We start from the raw sequence: 17,762 nt of genomic DNA, 5'->3' as shown, positions 1-17,762 counted from the left end.
GACTAGAACACCCACGGTGTTACTAGTGCGACCACAGCTATCGCCTGAGAGTCCCTTGACCCAGCGTAAAACCTTTTTTATCTTTTTATTGAGGTGGGACGCCATGTAGTCCACCTGAGGCAGTTTCCATCAATTTGCAAAACTGCGTGAAGACTTCCTGATGAAGTCACCACTTTCCCGGGTGGAGGTCGTGTCCACTCCCGGAATGAACACTGCTGACAGTGCGCTTACTTGATTCTCCGCCCAGCGAAGAATTCTGGTGGCTTCTACCCTCGCCACCCTGCTCCTTGTGCCGCCCTGGCGGTTTACATGAGCCCCTGCGGTCTGACTGGATCAGAACCAGTTGGTTGCGAAGCAGGAACTCCGCTTGACTTAGGGCGTTGTATATGGCCCTTAGTTCCAGGATATTGATGTGAAGGCAAGTCTGTTGGCTTGACCACAAACCTTGGAATTTTCTTCCCTGTGTAACTGCCCCCCACCCTCGGAGGCTTGCATCCGTGGTCACCAGGACCCGGTCCTGAATGCCGAATCTGCGGCCCTCGAGAAGGTGAGCACTCCGCAGCCACCACAGGAGAGACACCCTGGCCCTGGGGGATAGGGTGATTAACTGATGCATCTGAAGATGTAATCCGGACCACTTGTCCAGTAAGTTCCATTGTCCTTGCATGGAACCAGCCGAAGGGGATGGCCTCGTATGATGCCATCATCCTTCCCAGGACTCGAGTGCAGTGATGCACTGACACCTGTTTTGGTTTTCAATGGATTCCTGACCAGTGTCATGAGCTCCTGAGCTCTCTCTATCGGGAGATAAACCCTCTTCTGGTCTGTGTCTAGGATCATGCCTAGGCGAGGCAGATGAGCTGTAGGAACAAACTGCGACTTTGGAATATATAGAATCCAGTCGTGTTGCCGTTTCACTTCCAGAGAAGGTGATACGCTGTCCAGCAACTGCTCTCTTGATCTCGCTTTTATGAGGAGATCATCCAAGTATGTGATAATAGTGACACCTTGCTTCCGCAAGAGCACCATCATATCCGCCATTACCTTGGTGAAATTGGTAATGACAATCCCGTACCGCAATTCTGAGGTACGCCTGATGAGGTGGATAAACGGGGACACGAAGGTATGCATCCCTTATGTCCCGATTCATTTCAGGCATGCAATGACCGCTCTTAGCGATTCCATCTTGAACCTGAACCTTTTCAGGTATATGTTCAGGGATTTTAATTCAATATGGGTCTGACCGAACCGTCTGGTTTCGGGATTATAACATGGTCGAATAATAACACCCTCTTGTTGAAGGAGGGGACCCTTGACCACCACCTGTTGAAGATACAATTTACGAATTGCAGTTAACACTGGCTCCCTCTCTTGGGGGGGAAGCCCGCCGGGTCCTCGGTGAGGGGGCATCTTCTCACAGTCCAGCCTGTATCCCTGCGATACAATTTCTATTGCCCAGGGATCTAACAGGGAGTGAACCCCCTTGTGGCTGAACTTACGAAGGCGTGTCCCCACCGGGCCTAGCTCCGCCTGTGGAGCCCCAGCGACATGCGGTGGATTTTTGTAGAGGCCGGGGAGGACTTCTGTTCCTGGGGACTAGCTGTGTTGTACAGCTTCTTTCCTCTGCCCCCGGCTCTGACAAGAAAGGACGCACCTCAGACTTTCTTGTTTCTTTACTCAAAAAGCTGCATTTAATAATGTTGTGCTTTCCTAGGCTGTGCAGGAATATAAGGCAAAATATCAGAATTACCAGCTATAACTGTGGAGACCAGGCCCGAGAACCTTTCTCCACACAATCCTCAGTTTTCCATATGCCTCTTAAGTCGGCATCATCTGTCCAATGTATATTCTACAGGACACGTCAAGCAGAAATCGACATAGCTTTTGTCTCTAGGACCCAGTATACTCATGTCCCTTTGGGCATGCTTTATAATTATATATCTATCACTTAAGACAGCATCTTAAAATATTTATATGCATACTAGGGTCTCAATCTCTGCTGATAAGGTACCTGTCCACGCTGCCACAGCGCTATAAACCCATGCCGACACAATCGCCGGTCTGGGTAGTATACTAGAATGTGCACGCTATCTGCAGGATCCCTGAGAATAGCTAGTGCAAACAGGACACCCAAGGGGAAGATTCTCAACACATCCTGGCCCTAGTGGGGAAAGGATACAGCCTGAGAATTCTCTTGTTCCTCATGAGAGGAGGGAAATTTACCTCAGCATTCTTCCCCTTAACATGTGTACTCTCGTGTCAGGGACAGATGAGTCATCAGTGATATGCAAATCATCTTTTATTCCAATAATCATATATTGAATATCTTTTAGCCCTCTTGGCTGTAACTTTGCATTATCGTAGTCGACAGTGGAGTTAAACTCCGTGTCGATACTTTGTTATTTTGGATAGTGAACATAGAGAGACTCTGAAGGACTCTGTGACATAGGGACAGACCAGGGTAGATTTCCTTTCTGTTCCCTAACCTTTTGTGCAATCATTTTACCTCTGCACTTACACATATCCAAACAGGTGTCGGCGTTGTCGACGGAGACACCCTCCTACACACTTATCCGCTCTATCACCTCCTTAGAGGAGCCTTTTACCTCAGACATGTTGACACACGCGTACCGACACACCACACACACAGGGGATGCTCTATTTGAAGACAGTTCCCCCACCAGGCCCTTTGGAGAGACAGAGAGAGAGTATGCCAGCACACACCACAGCGCTATATAATACAGGGATGTACACTATACTGAGTGATTTTTCCCCTATAGCAGCTTATATACACAGTTTTGCGCCTAAATTTATGTGCCCCCCCTCTCTTTTTTACCCTTTGTGTACCAGGATACTGCAGGGGAGAGCCTGGGGAGCTTCCTTCCAGCTGAGCTGTGAAGAGAAAATGGCGCCTGTGTGCTGAGGAAGAAGGCCCGGCCCCCTCAGCGGCGGGCTTCTGTCCTTTTATGTACTTTAATGGCGGGGGTTAATGCACATACAGGTTGAGTATCCCATATCCAAATATTCCGAAATACGGAATATTCCGAAATACGGACTTTTTTGAGTGAGAGTGAGATAGTGAAACCTTTGTTTTTTGATGGTACAATGTACACAAACTTTGTTTAATACACAAAGTTATTAAAAATATTGTATTAAATGACCTTCAGGCTGTGTGTATATGGTGTATATGAAACATAAATGAATTGTGTGACTGTAGACACACTTTGTTTAATGCACAAAGTTATAAAAAATATTGGCTAAAATTACCTTCAGGCTGTGTGTATAAGGTGTATATGTAACATAAATGCATTCTGTGCTTAGACTTAGGTCCCATCACCATGATATCTCATTATGGTATGCAATTATTCCAAAATACGGAAAAATCCGATATCCAAAATACCTCTGGTCCCAAGCATTTTGGATAAGGGATACTCAACCTGTATACAGTTTATCAGACTGTATTATGTGCTTTTCGCCAAGTAAGGTAATCTAATTGCTGCCCAGGGCCCCCCCCCCCCAGCGCCCTGCACCCATCAGTGACCGGAGTGTGTGGTGTGCTAAGGGAGCAATGGCGCACAGCTGCAGTGCTGTGCGCTACCTTAATGAAGACCGGAGTCTTCAGCCGCCGATTTTCAACTTCTCTTCGTTCTTCTGGCTCTGCAAGGGGGACGGCGGCGCGGCTCCGGGATCGGACGACCGAGGACTGGGCCTGTGTTCGATCCCTCTGGAGCTAATGGTGTCCCGTAGCCTTAGAAGCCCAAGCTAGCTGCAAGCAGGTAGGTTCGCTTCTCTCCCCTCAGTCCCACGTAGCAGTGAGTCTGTTGCCAGCAGATCTCACTGAAAATAAAAAACCTAACAAATACTTTCTTTTCTAGGAAGCTCAGGAGAGCCCCTAGGGTGCATCCAGCTCTGGCCGGGCACAGATACTAACTGAGGTCTGGAGGAGGGGCATAGAGGGAGGAGCCAATGCACACCAGATATAGTACCTAATCTTTCTTTTAAGAGTGCCCAGTCTCCTGCGGAGCCCGTCTATACCCCATGGTCCTTACGGAGTACCCAGCATCCACTAGGACGTCAGAGAAATTACATGAGTATATGTTATTATAAGAATGTGAGAATCTTGGCGGCTTCAAGCAGGAAGCCGCTCTACCCTCTGTTTTTCCCTCCACTGCTGCAACTCTCACCATTAGTACCGGCACCTGCAACAGCCCCCCATGCTGGGTGCAGGAGCTGCATCTGTAACAGGCTTCCCTTCCCTGAACCTCAGAGGCGTCACTGGATGTGGTGACACCCAGTGCGCACTCTGCATTATTACACCCCCCACTCACCCACTAGAGCAAACTGAAAGTGGGTGTGGACCAATTTAAAGGGGCGTGGCCTTGCAGAATCTCCTCTCCTTCACTCCAGGGGTGTGTCCAGTTTCCCCGGAGATGCTGGCTGCCCTCGGAGACTAGGCAGCATGCAGTGCCGGCTCCTTATCTGTGACAGGAGCTGAGTGCCGCAGGAGATTATCACGCTGTAGCACCCAGCTCCTGTCACTGCAGATGAGATGGCACTTAGGTGTAACCCCTTCTGAGGGTTATACCCGGGTGTGGGCCGCACCCCCCACACCCAGCATGTGAAGCTACTGCTGTAACCATGGCTCAGATTAGCACAGAAGTATAGCTGCTACACGCCCATGAAACTGACACAAACAGAATTCAGAGCGAACGCAATGTCGCTGCCCAGTACCCACTCTGAAATGCCCATATCCCGGAGTGAGAGCTCCAGCCAAGATCTGTTTGGAAAATGGACAAAATCTGTCATTAAGACAAATTGGTTAAATCCCAGATTTAACCAATTTGTATGAACGACAGGTTTTGTTGGTTTGACAGTGTTTGGGAGCAAATGGTCGCTTGTCATTTACTCTCATCCTTTATCGGATTGTCATTCCAACCAGCTAGATCTGGCAGATGACCTGATAGATAACTGTATAGTGTAAGCCCAGCTTTAGGATACGGTGAGAATAGATTGCTGAGGCGGTATATGGAGAGGTTAGTCAAATAATAATTTAAGAGCAGTAGGAACAACAGTATCATTGTGAAAGTGATGTTTTAGGGTAGATAAATTCAGCTTTTGTAAGAAAAATATATGTTGACTCCAACATGTCACTCACCTTCTAACAGAATATCAATCACATCATTAACATTAAAGCTGAGCTCATCTACATCTTGTCCTACGTACTGGTAAATGGCTCTACAGCGGGGGCCAGCAGGCCGTATCTGAGGTTTGGGACGCCCCACTCCAGGCGGTGGTCTGTTCACTACACTTTTTTTCCTCTGTACCCTGTAATGCAAATCAATTTATCAGCAACTGACAAGCATATTTAGGTTGTTCTAAATCATGTGACTACAGAATCATGAAATTTACTGAGAATAGTTTGCAATGTACAAAGGTGTGGATGTGTGTACAGTACGGATGGTTCAGTGGCATATGAAAAGGACAAAGGAAAAATGTACAAACACAAAGGGTCACAGAAAAGTTTGTAATATTGTGCAACTATAAATAGGAAATTATAACTATTAAGGATCATTGGTTGAAGTTATTTTTAGAGCTAGTTTTGTTTTAAATATATTATAATCCTTTATTTATTTATTTATTTATTTATTTAGTACCAACATATCCTGCTGATCTGTACAATCAGCATACCTTCCAATGTATTGATTTCAACAGGTTAGTCCAATATGAGCTTTCTTCCACTGTCCCTATCACCTAAAGGGGTCTGTATTGGGATTCAGTATGATATCCCGGCTGTCGGGATCCCAGCGGGGAGACCCACGCCAGGATCCTGACAGCCAGAATACCGGTGGTGAGCGCACTGTGTCCTCTCATGGGTTCGCTGCGCTTGCCACGCTTCGGTCGCCACAGGGTTGTATTCCCCCTCGGGTAGGGCATTGACCACCACCCAAGAGGGGATTCTGGGCAGAGGACGGAAACACCGAGTGTCATGACTCCGGCGTCGGTAACCTGACTGCCGGGATCCCAGCAGCCGGCAACTTCAATGCCTCCCCTGTGTTGGGAGGTGCTGTGTATTCAGCTATTTACATATTTGGCTATATATACAAATATGTTGTCAGCTGGTAAAAAGACACAATTACATTATGTTTTAGCTTGCTAAAATAAGAAACATAAATTAAAATACACAAAACAAGAAATGTCACAAATATGACCCATTGGCAAGTATTACCTTCATGGTCTGAAGCAGCTATCTGATGACAGCATGTGACCAAAAGAATACCTTGGGATAGATTTACTAAGCAGTGGCTTTTGCAAGCCACAATTTAAAGCAGCACTAATATTAGGTGTAAAGCCTGGTAAGTTTTGCATTCAATATTAGTGTGGCTTTAATTTTAATATTAGGTCAAACCATACTTACCAACATTAGATTTCTCCTCTCTGGGAGAAGCCAGAGAGGAGACGCTGCAGGAGTCTTCGGGGGGGTGGGGCCGGACTGTGACATCATAAAGCCCCGCCCCCACATAGGAAAACGTTTGCGATTCGCGGGTCCGCGGGAAGGGGACAGGGCTAAAATGACGCAATTTGCATAATTTTAACCTCTTCCCCACCCGACGGACCCGCGAATATGGGAGATTATCTCCCCATCCTGCCCGCATCACTAGGGTGCGAGCAGGATGCGGGAGACCTGCCTACTCTTCCGGGGGTGCAGGGGCTACCCCCAAAAATGGGAGCCTCCCGCAGCTTCCGGGAGAGTAGGCATGTATGGGTCAAACATGCCAAGAAGAAAGCCACTACTTACTAAATCTAGCACCTTGAGTTGTTGAAGACAGTAGAAATCTGCATACAGTATGCAGTAGAAATGTCTCGTTCTGTGTACTACACCACAGTATGCTTGGCATTAGAATGTCAGCAGTTGTTAGCGGAGGCAGATTAATGTATATAAAGAAAAAGAATAGCGCTGGCAAGTGGAAAAAGAAACTAAATAGAACAGTTTTCAGCAATAGCACTCTTATAAATGTGCCCTGTTGTTGTCACTAGGTGGCACCATTTTGTTGGGCTATACATTAGATTTTACTTTGCAATGCCCTTAGTACAGAAATAAAATCTGTGAAAAAACTGATGTTTATTGCTGAATATCCATAGAAATCTACTCCAGTTTAAGTATAGTGTATGCAACCCCTTCAAAATGTTTGATAATGCAAGAAAGCAGAAGGGATTTATTATCTAATTTACTATTCCCCTGGTTCACAGATGTACACTAATGTATTGCAGCATATGTGCGAAAATGTGCTAATGATGTAGCCTCCTGAAAATGTATGAAGACACTCATTGGTGGCCAAGCAACTGCGTACACAAACATTTAATAAATAACCATCTGTGTAACCACATGACTGCGCAGATTGGCAGCAGGATTTAAGAAGCTGGCGAACATGTTTCATGGATTGCAGTTGTTGGTTGAGACATGCCCCACGAAAACACAGTTTTTGCCACCGTTCCCCACAGGGGCGCTTTAAGAGAGGCCCCCTCCTCTCTGCCGGCAGAGCAGGAAAGTTTGAGCACTAGAGGACTGGTGCGGGGGCCATTTTCCCAGTGATTTCTCTACTGTGCATGTGCAGAACACAGTGAAAATGCCTGCTGTGCCATTTTCACAGTGATTTCACACCGCTGCTGATGTTGGCGCGGGACTCCAGAGGGGTAAGTATTCAAATAATGGTGCACCCATTATAGATACACCAGTGTATCCCCATAACTGCTCCTAACTGTCAATCACTTTGCAAAGAAATCTTCACTGAGAGCGGCATCACTAAGGTACCTTGGCGCATGTATAGTGCAACCAGGCCCACCATCAAGGGGGGACGGTGGGGACTCCAGTCACAGGCCCTGACTGAGAGAGGGCCCGTGTGGCAGCAGTGAGGATCGTGGGGACAGCCAGCTGCCCACGCACCGGCAGGGCAGGGAGCCACGGAGCAACACACTGAGCTTTGGTTGTAATATTCTTTCTTTCTATTGAGCCATCCGTGAGCCAATCAGAGCTCAGGGACCGGCAGCCAATCAGCAGCTAGCAGCTCCTGTTTGGCTGCCAGTCCATGAGCTCCGATTGGCTCACGGACGGCTCAATAGAAAGTATTTTACAACCACAGATCTGTGTGTACCTCACTGCTGCCACCCAGGCCCTCACACTGGTAAGCTATGGGGGCAGCTGTGGGGGGGGGGGGGGGGGGGGCTGCCAAATTTGTCAGTCCCGGGCCCCATCTTTCCTGATGGCAGCCCTGGGTGCAACGATAACACTTGCGCAGTTGGCTGATAATTGCTGAACTTATATATATAGGTATTGCATACATCTTAAATCAAGCCCTATTCTGCCTGACCTGTAATAACAGAGGGCCTAATTCAGATCTGATCGCAGCAGCAAATTTGTTAGCTAAATGACCCCCCATGTGCACTGCAGGGGGGCAGATATAACATGTGCAGAGAGAGTTAGATTTGGTTGGGGTGTGTTCAAACTGAAATCTAAATTGTAGTGTAAAAATAAAGCACACAGTATTTAACATAGTATCTAAGGTTGAAAAAAGACAATTGTCCATCGAGTTCAACCTATTTGTGGTCTCCTATGCACGATTATTTTGTGAAGTTGATGACTGCCGTTACGTTTTACCTCTCTTTTTTATAATAACCATAGTGCGTGACTATGCCATGTAACCCTGGATATCCTTATCCATTAGGAATTTATCTAACCCATTTTTAAAGGTGTTGACTGAGTCTGCCATTCCTCAGGCAGGGAATTCCAAACGCGTATCGTCCTTACCGTAAAAAAGCCTTTACGCCGTATTGTGCGGAATCTCCTCTAACCTGGGCAGGTGTCCACGAGTTCTCTATGTTGATCTAACCAAAAACAGGTCCTGGGCAAGATCTGTATAATGTCCCCTTATATATTTGTAAATGTTGATCATGTTCCCTCTTAATCTCCTCTTTTCCAGTGTAAACTTACCAAGTCTTGCAAGCCTTTCCTCGTATTCCAGCGTCTCCATACCCTTAATTAGTTTGGTCGCCCGCCTTTGAACCTTTTCTAGCTCCAGGATATCCTTTTTGTAGTAAGGTGCCCAGAATTGTACACAGTATTCAAGGTGTGGCCTCACAAGTGATTTATATAACGGGAGTATAATACTCTCGTCCCTAGCATCAATTCCCCGTTTTATGCATGCTAATATCTTATTAGCCTTCTTTGCTGCAGTCCTACTTTGGGTACTACTGCTTACTTTGCTATCTATGAGGACACCTAAGTCCTTTTCCAGTACAGAATCCCCTAATTTTACCCCATTTAGTAGGTAGGTGTTATTTTTGTTCTTGTTACCACAGTGCATTACCTTACATTTGTCTGTATTGAAGCGCATTCTCCATTTCGCTGCCCAAGCTTCTAATTTAACTAAGTCGTTCTGAAGCGAGTCAGCATCCCCCTCCGCATTTATAACTTTACACAATTTGGTATCATCTGCAAAAATTGACACCATGCTCTCTAGACCTTCTGTTAGGTTGTTAATGAAAACATTGAACAATAGCGGTCCTAATACTGAGCCTTGCAGCACACCACTTAGCACTTCAGTCCAATTTGAAAAAGATCCATTAACCACAACGCGCTGCTCCCTATTATCTAACCAGTTTTTGACCCAAGTGCATATTGTGCTTCCTAGCCCTGTTTCTTGTAGCTTGTATATAAGTCTCATGTGTGGTACAGTGTCGAATGCTTTGGCAAAATCTAAAACGATTACATCCACCTCTTTACCCTGATCTAGGTTTGCGCTTACTGTTTCATAAAAGCCAAGTACATTGGTTTGACAGGATCTGTCCTTCAAAAACCCATGTTGATTTACCCTGCACAGAAATAATATAATCCACCCAAATCTAACTCTTTCTGCACTTTACATCTGCTACACCTGCAGTGCACATGGGGGGTCATTCCGAGTTGATCGCTCGCTAGCAACTTTTTGCAGTGCTGCAATCAGGTTAAATCTCGGCAAAACTGCGCATGCGTTTGCACCCCAATGCACAGGCGCGTCGTAAGGATACAAAGAGGATCGGTGCTGGGCGATGGATTTAACAAAGAATCCATTCGCACAGCCGATCGCAAGGTGATTGACAGAAAGAGGGCGTTTGTGGGTGTCAACTGACCGTTTTCAGGGAGTGGTTGGAAAAACGCAGGCGTGTCCAATCGTTTGCAGGGCGGGTGTCTGACGTCAGTTCCGGGACCGGACAGGCTGAAGTGATCGCAGCGGCTGAGTAAGTCCAGAGCTACTCAGAAACTGCAAAAAACATTTTTGTGCCTTCGGCTGCAAAAGCGTTCGCACACTTGCAAAGCGAAAATACACTCCCCCATAGGCGGCGACTATCTGATCGCAGCGCTACAAAAACCCCCATGGTTTTGCCCAACTGCTAACAAATTTGCTGCTATGATCAGATCAGAATTACCCCCAGAGTTGTTAATTGTTAATTCATAGTTTCATTTTAGATAATAGCTGCATCGATTTGCTGACATATAATTGCACTTTTCAGAGGATGTAACAAAACAGTATTTAATGCAGCTTATTTGTGTCCTCCTTGGTAAAACAGGTATCTGTTCAAATTAAAAATAGTATTATGAGCTATAGAGTACAAAGCTCTTATTATTATTATTATTATTATTATTATTATCAGGGCCGGAACTAGGTGTGTGTGATGGGAGCGCAATGGCGAGTCCCTCACTACGCTGCTGTGCAATGTGGTAGAAAGCAGAAGAAAGTGTTACTGTTTCGCTGGTGGATTCAGCTGGGAGACAGGACACTTGAGAGAGAGGCATAGGGCAGCAGATGAGCTCCAGAGCGGTGGTGGGTGAGCACTCACAGCACTGGAAGCCGTGAATGCCGGCTGATCATGGTAGCTGACACAAACACTACACCTTGCTCACATACACACAGCGACAGGCTACGGTCCGAATTCAACCCTGGCAATTGTGTGCGCACCTGAAAAGGGGGTGCGCGCACCTGAAAAGGGGGTGCATGCACTAGCGACGGGGGCGTGCCACAAGTCAAGGAGGCGTAGACTGGCGCCTCTTCCCCATTTCCATGGAAACGGACAGGGGTGTGCTGCAAGTCAGGGGGCGTGGACTCGCGGCATGCCTCCATTCCTATGGAGATGGGCAGGGGAGGCTGCGCGCGGCCTTACGGCTCTCTGAATGACAGGACTGGCCCACCAGCCCATCAGCCCTTCTGGCATTTGCCTGAAGTGTCAGATGGGCAGTCCGGCCCTGCACACACGCTGCACCTTGCTCTCTCTCTCTCTCTCTCTCTCTCACACACACACACACACACACACACACACACACACGTACTCACTACACTTTGCTCTCTCTCTCACAGACACACACAATTGCTTTTGCTAGTCCCTGATGCTGCAGACAGCTCTTGAATGTGTCCAACTCATGACAGCGCAAGCGTATGCACCGCAATGCGCACGCACTTCAGACAACAACAACTGGGATCACCGGTCAGCGACGGGGTAGTGCGAAAAATTAGTTCGCACAGGCGTTCTCAAGGTGATTGACAGAAGGAAGCCGTTTGTGGGTGGTGGTAACTGACCGTTTACTGGGAGTGTTCTGGAAAACACAGGCATTCCTAATAGAGATGAGCGGGTTCGGTTCTCAAAGAACTGAACCCTACCGAACTTCACGTCCCGAGCCCGGATCCGAGCCCGGCTCGGGTTTTCCCGTCTGACTCGGAAACCAGAGCGAGTCAAAATGTCATCATCCCGCTGTCGGATTCTCGTGGGCTTTGGATTCCATATAAGGAGCCGCGCGCCGCGGCCATTTTCACTCCAGTCTCGGAGAGTGTAGTGAGAGGACATGTCTCCATCCTCAGTGTCTGTGTGGGTGGGAAAGTGGGGTGGCAATTCTAGTGCTGTCTTGTGCTGCTCAGTCCAGTGTAGTCAGTGTATTGTGCTGCATCAGTCCAGCCAGTCATAGTGTTGGTGTCCTCTGCTGCTATATGTCCCCAGTGCTGCTGTATAAGTCCTTTGCAGTTTTGCTGTGTTGTCTTGCATCAGACCAGCGGTAGTGTCTCCCTTGTGCAGCATCAGTCCAGTGACCAGTCACAGTGTTGGTGTCCTCTGCTGCTATATGTCCCCAGTGCTGCTGTATAAGTCTCTTGCAGTTTTGCTGTGTTGTCTTGCATCAGAAAAGGGGTTGTGTCTTGTGCAGCATCAGTCCAGTGACCAGTCACAGTGGTGGTGTCCTCTGCTGCTATATGTCCCCAGTGCTGCTGTATAAGTCCCTTGCAGTTTTGCTGTATTGTCTTGCATCAGACCAGCGGTAGTGTCTCCCTTGTGCAGCATCAGTCCAGCCAGTCACAGTGTTGGTGTCCTCTGCTGCTATATGTCCCCAGTGCTGCTGGATGCTGTATAAGTCCCTTGCAGTTTTGCTGTGTTGTCTTGCATCAGACCAGCGGTAGTGTCTCCCTTGTGCAGCATCAGTCCAGTGACCAGTCACAGTGTTGGTGTCCTCTGCTGCTATATGTCCCCAGTGCTGCTGTATAAGTCTCTTGCAGTTTTGCTGTGTTGTCTTGCATCAGAAAAGGGGTTGTGTCTTGTACAGCATCAGTTCAGTGACCAGTCACAGTGGTGGTGTCCTCTGCTGCCATATATCCAGTGTTACTGGCGTATAATACCAGTGATATTGCCGTATAATTACAGTGATATTGCCATATAATTCCTGTGATATTGCCGTATAATTCCCGGGATATTGGAGTATAATTCCTGCAATATTGCTGTATAATTACAGTGATATTGCCATATAATTCCCGTGATACTGCCGTATAATTACAATGATATTGCTGTATAATTCTTGGGGTACTGGCGTATAATTCCTGTGATATTGCCGTATAAATACAGTGATATATTCCAGTGGTACTGCCGTATAAGTCCCGTCCCATGGTGCTGTCTTGTGCTGCATCAGTCCAGTGGAGGTGTCTTGTGCTGCCATAAGTCCAGTGGTGGTGTCCTGTGCTGTATATTATTTACTCCAAATAAAAGGGTTATATACATTACTTATATTATTATCCAAATACTTTTTACAGGATTTGCCCTGAGTGGTGTAGGGGTACGCTGGCCTGTGCTGCATATTATAATAGCTCCAAATAAAAGGGTTATTATTATCCAAATTAATTTTACAGGCTTTGCCGTGTGTGTGTTTGGTTTAGGAGTACGCTATCCTGTGCCACCAATATTGTGCGTGTATTACATCTGGGAAAATTCCAGCACGTCCCATGTTGTTTGTGCCGCAAACTTCTGTTGCTTAGCTTAGTCATACAGCTACCTCGTTGCACCTCTTTTACTTCTTTGCATGATGTGCTGTTTGGGGCCTATTTTTTAAATCTGCCCTCCTGTCTGACACTGCAGTGCCACTCCTAGATGGGCCAGGTGTCGCTTATCTTAGTCATACAGCCACCACGGTGCAACTTTTAGGTCTAAAAACAATATTGTGAGGTGTGAGGCGTTCAGAATAGACTGGAAATGAGTGGAAAGGAATGTTATTGAGGTTAATAATACTGTAGGATCAAAATTACCCCCAAATTCTTTGATTTTAGCTGTTTGTGTTTTTTCAAAAATCATTCAGATCCAAAACCAAAACACAAGCGGGGAATTAGAACCAAAACCATAACACAAAACACGAAAAGTGCCCGCCGCACATCTCTTGTTCCTAAGCGTTTTAAAGGAGGGTGTCTGACGTCAGCTCTGCTCCCAATCAGCCTGATTCAGTCGCACTGGAAGAGTAAGTCCTGGGCTGCACAGAGATTGCACACACAGAATTTTGGGGGTCATTCCGAGTTGATCGCACGTAGCAACTTTTTGCTGCTCGTGCGATCAACTAGATGCCACCTATGGGGGAGTGTATTTTAGCATAGCAGGGCTGCGATCGCTTGTGCAGCCCTGCTATGCTAAAAAAGTTTTGTGTAAAACAAGACTAGCCCTAGACATACTTACCTGGTGCGATGATTTCAGCAATGCAGGTCCCGGAATTGATGTCACACATCTGTCCTCCAAACATCTGGATACGCCTGCGTTCACCAAACCACTCCCGGAAAATGGTCAGTTGACTCCCCGGAACGCCTTCCTCCTGTCAATCTACTTGCGGCCGTCGCCGGGCAATGACGGACCTGCGTAATGCGGCCACCGCGCATGCGCAGTTCTGACCCGAACGCATGGCTGCGAGGAAGTGCAGCGTGTGATTGGGTCAGAATGAACCTCTTTAGCAGCTCAGCGTAAACATAGCATCGCACACTTCCACGACAAAAATCCCCACTGTGGGTGGCAACTATCTGAATGCAAGACAGCAAAAAACCCAGCCCAGCAATCAGATCTGAATTACCCCCTCAGCCCACACACAGTGCCGCTGCTGCCGGCGTCCCGTGCAGCCGAGATGTTTTGGGCATGGCTTAATCGCGGGAGGTTTGGTCATGCCCCTTATGGAAAAAGTAAAAAAAGAAAATGTTTGCAGTGCCTGATCCCTGAGCCCCAGCCCTTAGCCTCTCAGCCAGGGTCAATTCGAGGGGGGAATGTGATCAGTGTACCGGGGCCGTACTGTGGAGGGAATGAGGGAGTTATTCAGAAATGAACGCAGATCGCTGCATACGCAGCCAGATGTGCATTCATCTCTGCACATGATGAGGGCCACCCGATGCATCCGCAATTAGATTGCAGACACATGTGATCTAAGGTTGACCCCTGGCAGTGCAGCAGCTATTTTTTTTCGGAGCAGCTGTGTGTGACGTTATGCAGCCGCCCCATAAAATGGTCCCGGCCTTCCCCCGTTTTCCCGGCACCACCTCTGCAATGCATTAACCTCGCTACACTGTTGCTTGTCAATCACATTATGGTGGCATCCTTCGAAGAAGTGACCGCAATGTGTATGGCCTCACACCCACTGCGCAGCGCAGTTTGCTGCCACCGGCAAACTGCGCTGCAGGCCGTTATTGCAGTGGGGTCTGAATGACCCCCATAATGTGTATAATGAGCTATACATGGCATAATTTGTACAATGGGCTCTACCTGACAAATGTTTATTTGCTACTCTACCTGGATATCGTGTATAAGGGGCTCTACCTGGCATAACATGTATAAGCTGCTCTACTGTGGCGTAATGTGTATAAAGGTACTACTGTGCGGTGTAATGTGAATGACGGAAACTACTGAGTGGTGTAATGAGACTAATAGACTGTGCAGGGTAATGTGAATTGGTACTATTCTGTGGCCCTATATTTTTGTCACGCGACTTCGGCGCACATTGTCTCTGTTTTGAGCATGGCGGGCACCAAAGGAAATTTTCGCCCTGAGCTCCTCAAGGTCTAGAACCAGCCCTGTCATCGACTTTAAAATATCTTTTTCTTTTCGAATGTAAGATGCCCCCAATTCAATACAGAGAAGGGAGCGCTGAAACATACCTTTGCTCCGGGAACCATGGCAACTAGTTACACCTCTGATAAGGGTCACTACTGTGGGCATTGTGTATAAGGGATAGTACTGTGTGGCGCAACATGTATAAGGGTCACTACTGTGTAACGTAATGTGAATAAGGGGCACTATTATGTGGCATAATATGAATCAGGGGCACTACATATGGGGTAATGTGAATAAGATTGTAATACTGTGTGGCATAATTTAAATTGTGGGTACCACTGTGGTTACGCCCCTTCCTTGTGTGACCACACCTCTTTTTGCAGTGCGTGCTGTCCCTTTTTTGGATGGGAGTGCGCAAATTTATCTTTGCAGGGGGGCAACAATTACTCTAGCACCGGCCCTGGGGAGGATGGACATTCCTGCCCATCCACCTTTATTCACACCACTGGCCGGTGCACCTCCTCCTTTTCGGGCTGTGGCACCATCTTTGCAGCACCTCCACTCCAATTAGTTAACATTCAACAAAAATATCCTAATTTGGTCAACTTTAACCCTTGAAATGTGTGTCCCAAAGCTGTTTAACCCTTGCAAAACTACAGCTACTTATTGAAAATGGTAAATTAGGGTGCCAGTGTCCACTGTGCCAGTCTATTTCATTGAAATATGTGCAACAGATATGCTTTTTTGTTTATACAATGTTAATTAGTGAGTTTAATGTTTTAATGTAACGTACTGATTAGCTGGCGCATGAATAAAAAGTGAATAAGAATCTAGAGCCAGAATAAGAAGTGAATAAGAAGTTAGATGAATAAGAAGCTAACTTCAGTCTCGTAGGGGTATACAAGTGGAGATGTTGCCCAATGCAACCAATCAGATTCTACTTATCATTTATCTAGCACTTTCTAGAAGATAATACCTAGAATCTGATTGGTTGCTATGAGCAACTTCTCCACTTGTATAAACCCGCACTTTAGTAAATATTAGTGATGTGCACCGGCAATTTTCGGGTTTTGTGTTTTGGTTTTGGGTTCGGTTCTGCGGCCGTGTTTTGGGTTCGAACGCGTTTTGGCAAAACTTCACTGAATTTTTTTGTCGGATTCGGGTGTGTTTTGGATTCGGGTTTTTTTTTCTTCAAAAAACCCTAAAAAAAACAGCTTAAATCATAGAATTTGGGGGTCATTTTGATCCCATAGTATTATTAACCTCAATAACCATAATTTCCACTCATTTTCAGTCTATTCTGAACACCTCACACCTCACAATATTATTTTTAGTTCTAAAATTTGCACCGAGGTCGCTGGATGGCTAAGCTAAGCGACACAAGTGGCCGACACAAACACCTGGCCCATCTAGGAGCGGCACTGCAGTGTCAGACAGGATGACCCTTCAAAAAAATACTCCCCAAACAGCACATGACGCAAAGAAAAAAAGAGGCGCAATGAGGTAGCTGTGTGACTAAGCTAAGCGACCCTAGTGGCCGACACAAACACCTGGCCCATCTAGGAGTGGCACTGCAGTGTCACGCAGGATGGCCCTTCAAAAAAATACTCCCCAAACAGCACATGACGCAAAGAAAAAAAGAGGCGCAATGAGGTAGCTGTGTGACTAAGCTCAGCGACCCTAGTGGCCGACACAAACACCTGGCCCATCTAGGAGTGGCACTGCAGTGTCACGCAGGATGGCCCTTCAAAAAAATACTCCCCAAACAGCACATGACGCAAAGAAAAAAAGAGGCGCAATGAGGTAGCTGTGTGACTAAGCTAAGCGACCCTAGTGGCCGACACAAACACCTGGCCCATCTAGGAGTGGCACTGCAGTGTCACGCAGGATGGCCCTTCAAAAAATACTCCCCAAACAGCACATGACGCAAAGAAAAAAAGAGGCGCAATGAGGTAGCTGTGTGACTAAGCTCAGCGACCCAAGTGGCCGACACAAACACCTGGCCCATCTAGGAGTGGCACTGCAGTGTCACGCAGGATGGCCCTTTAAAAAAAATACTCCCCAAACAGCACATGACGCTAAGAAAAAAAGAGGCGCAATGAGGTAGCTGTGTGACTAAGCTAAGCGACCCTAGTGGCCGACACAAACACCTGGCCCATCTAGGAGTGGCACTGCAGTGTCACGCAGGATGGCCCTTCAAAAAAATACTCCACAAACAGCACATGACCCTTCAAAAAAATACTCCCCAAACAGCACATGACGCAAAGAAAAATGAAAGAAAAAAGAGGTGCAAGATGGAATTGTCCTTGGGCCCTCCCACCCACCCTTATGTTGTATAAACAGGACATGCACACTTTAACGAACCCATCATTTCAGCGACAGGGTCTGCCACACGACTGTGACTG

General features: G+C 47.0%; 1 protein-coding gene across 1 annotated transcript in view; it reads right to left on the bottom strand.

Annotated features, from left to right (window-relative positions):
• Window positions 1–17,762, bottom strand: part of MYO1F (myosin IF) — a 310,663-nt gene that overhangs the window by 10,201 nt on the left and 282,700 nt on the right. The window contains exon 27 of the mRNA XM_063916390.1: window positions 5,156–5,325. Within this exon, the coding sequence (XP_063772460.1) occupies window positions 5,156–5,325 (170 nt within the window). The remainder of the gene's footprint in view (window positions 1–5,155; window positions 5,326–17,762) is intronic.

This window comes from Pseudophryne corroboree, chromosome 1 (genome assembly GCF_028390025.1).
Source record: "Pseudophryne corroboree isolate aPseCor3 chromosome 1, aPseCor3.hap2, whole genome shotgun sequence".
In the NCBI taxonomy this organism is placed as follows: Eukaryota; Metazoa; Chordata; class Amphibia; order Anura; family Myobatrachidae; genus Pseudophryne; species Pseudophryne corroboree.
The sequence above is the reverse complement of the archived record's forward strand: the minus strand, read 5'-3'. Positions and strand labels throughout refer to the sequence as shown.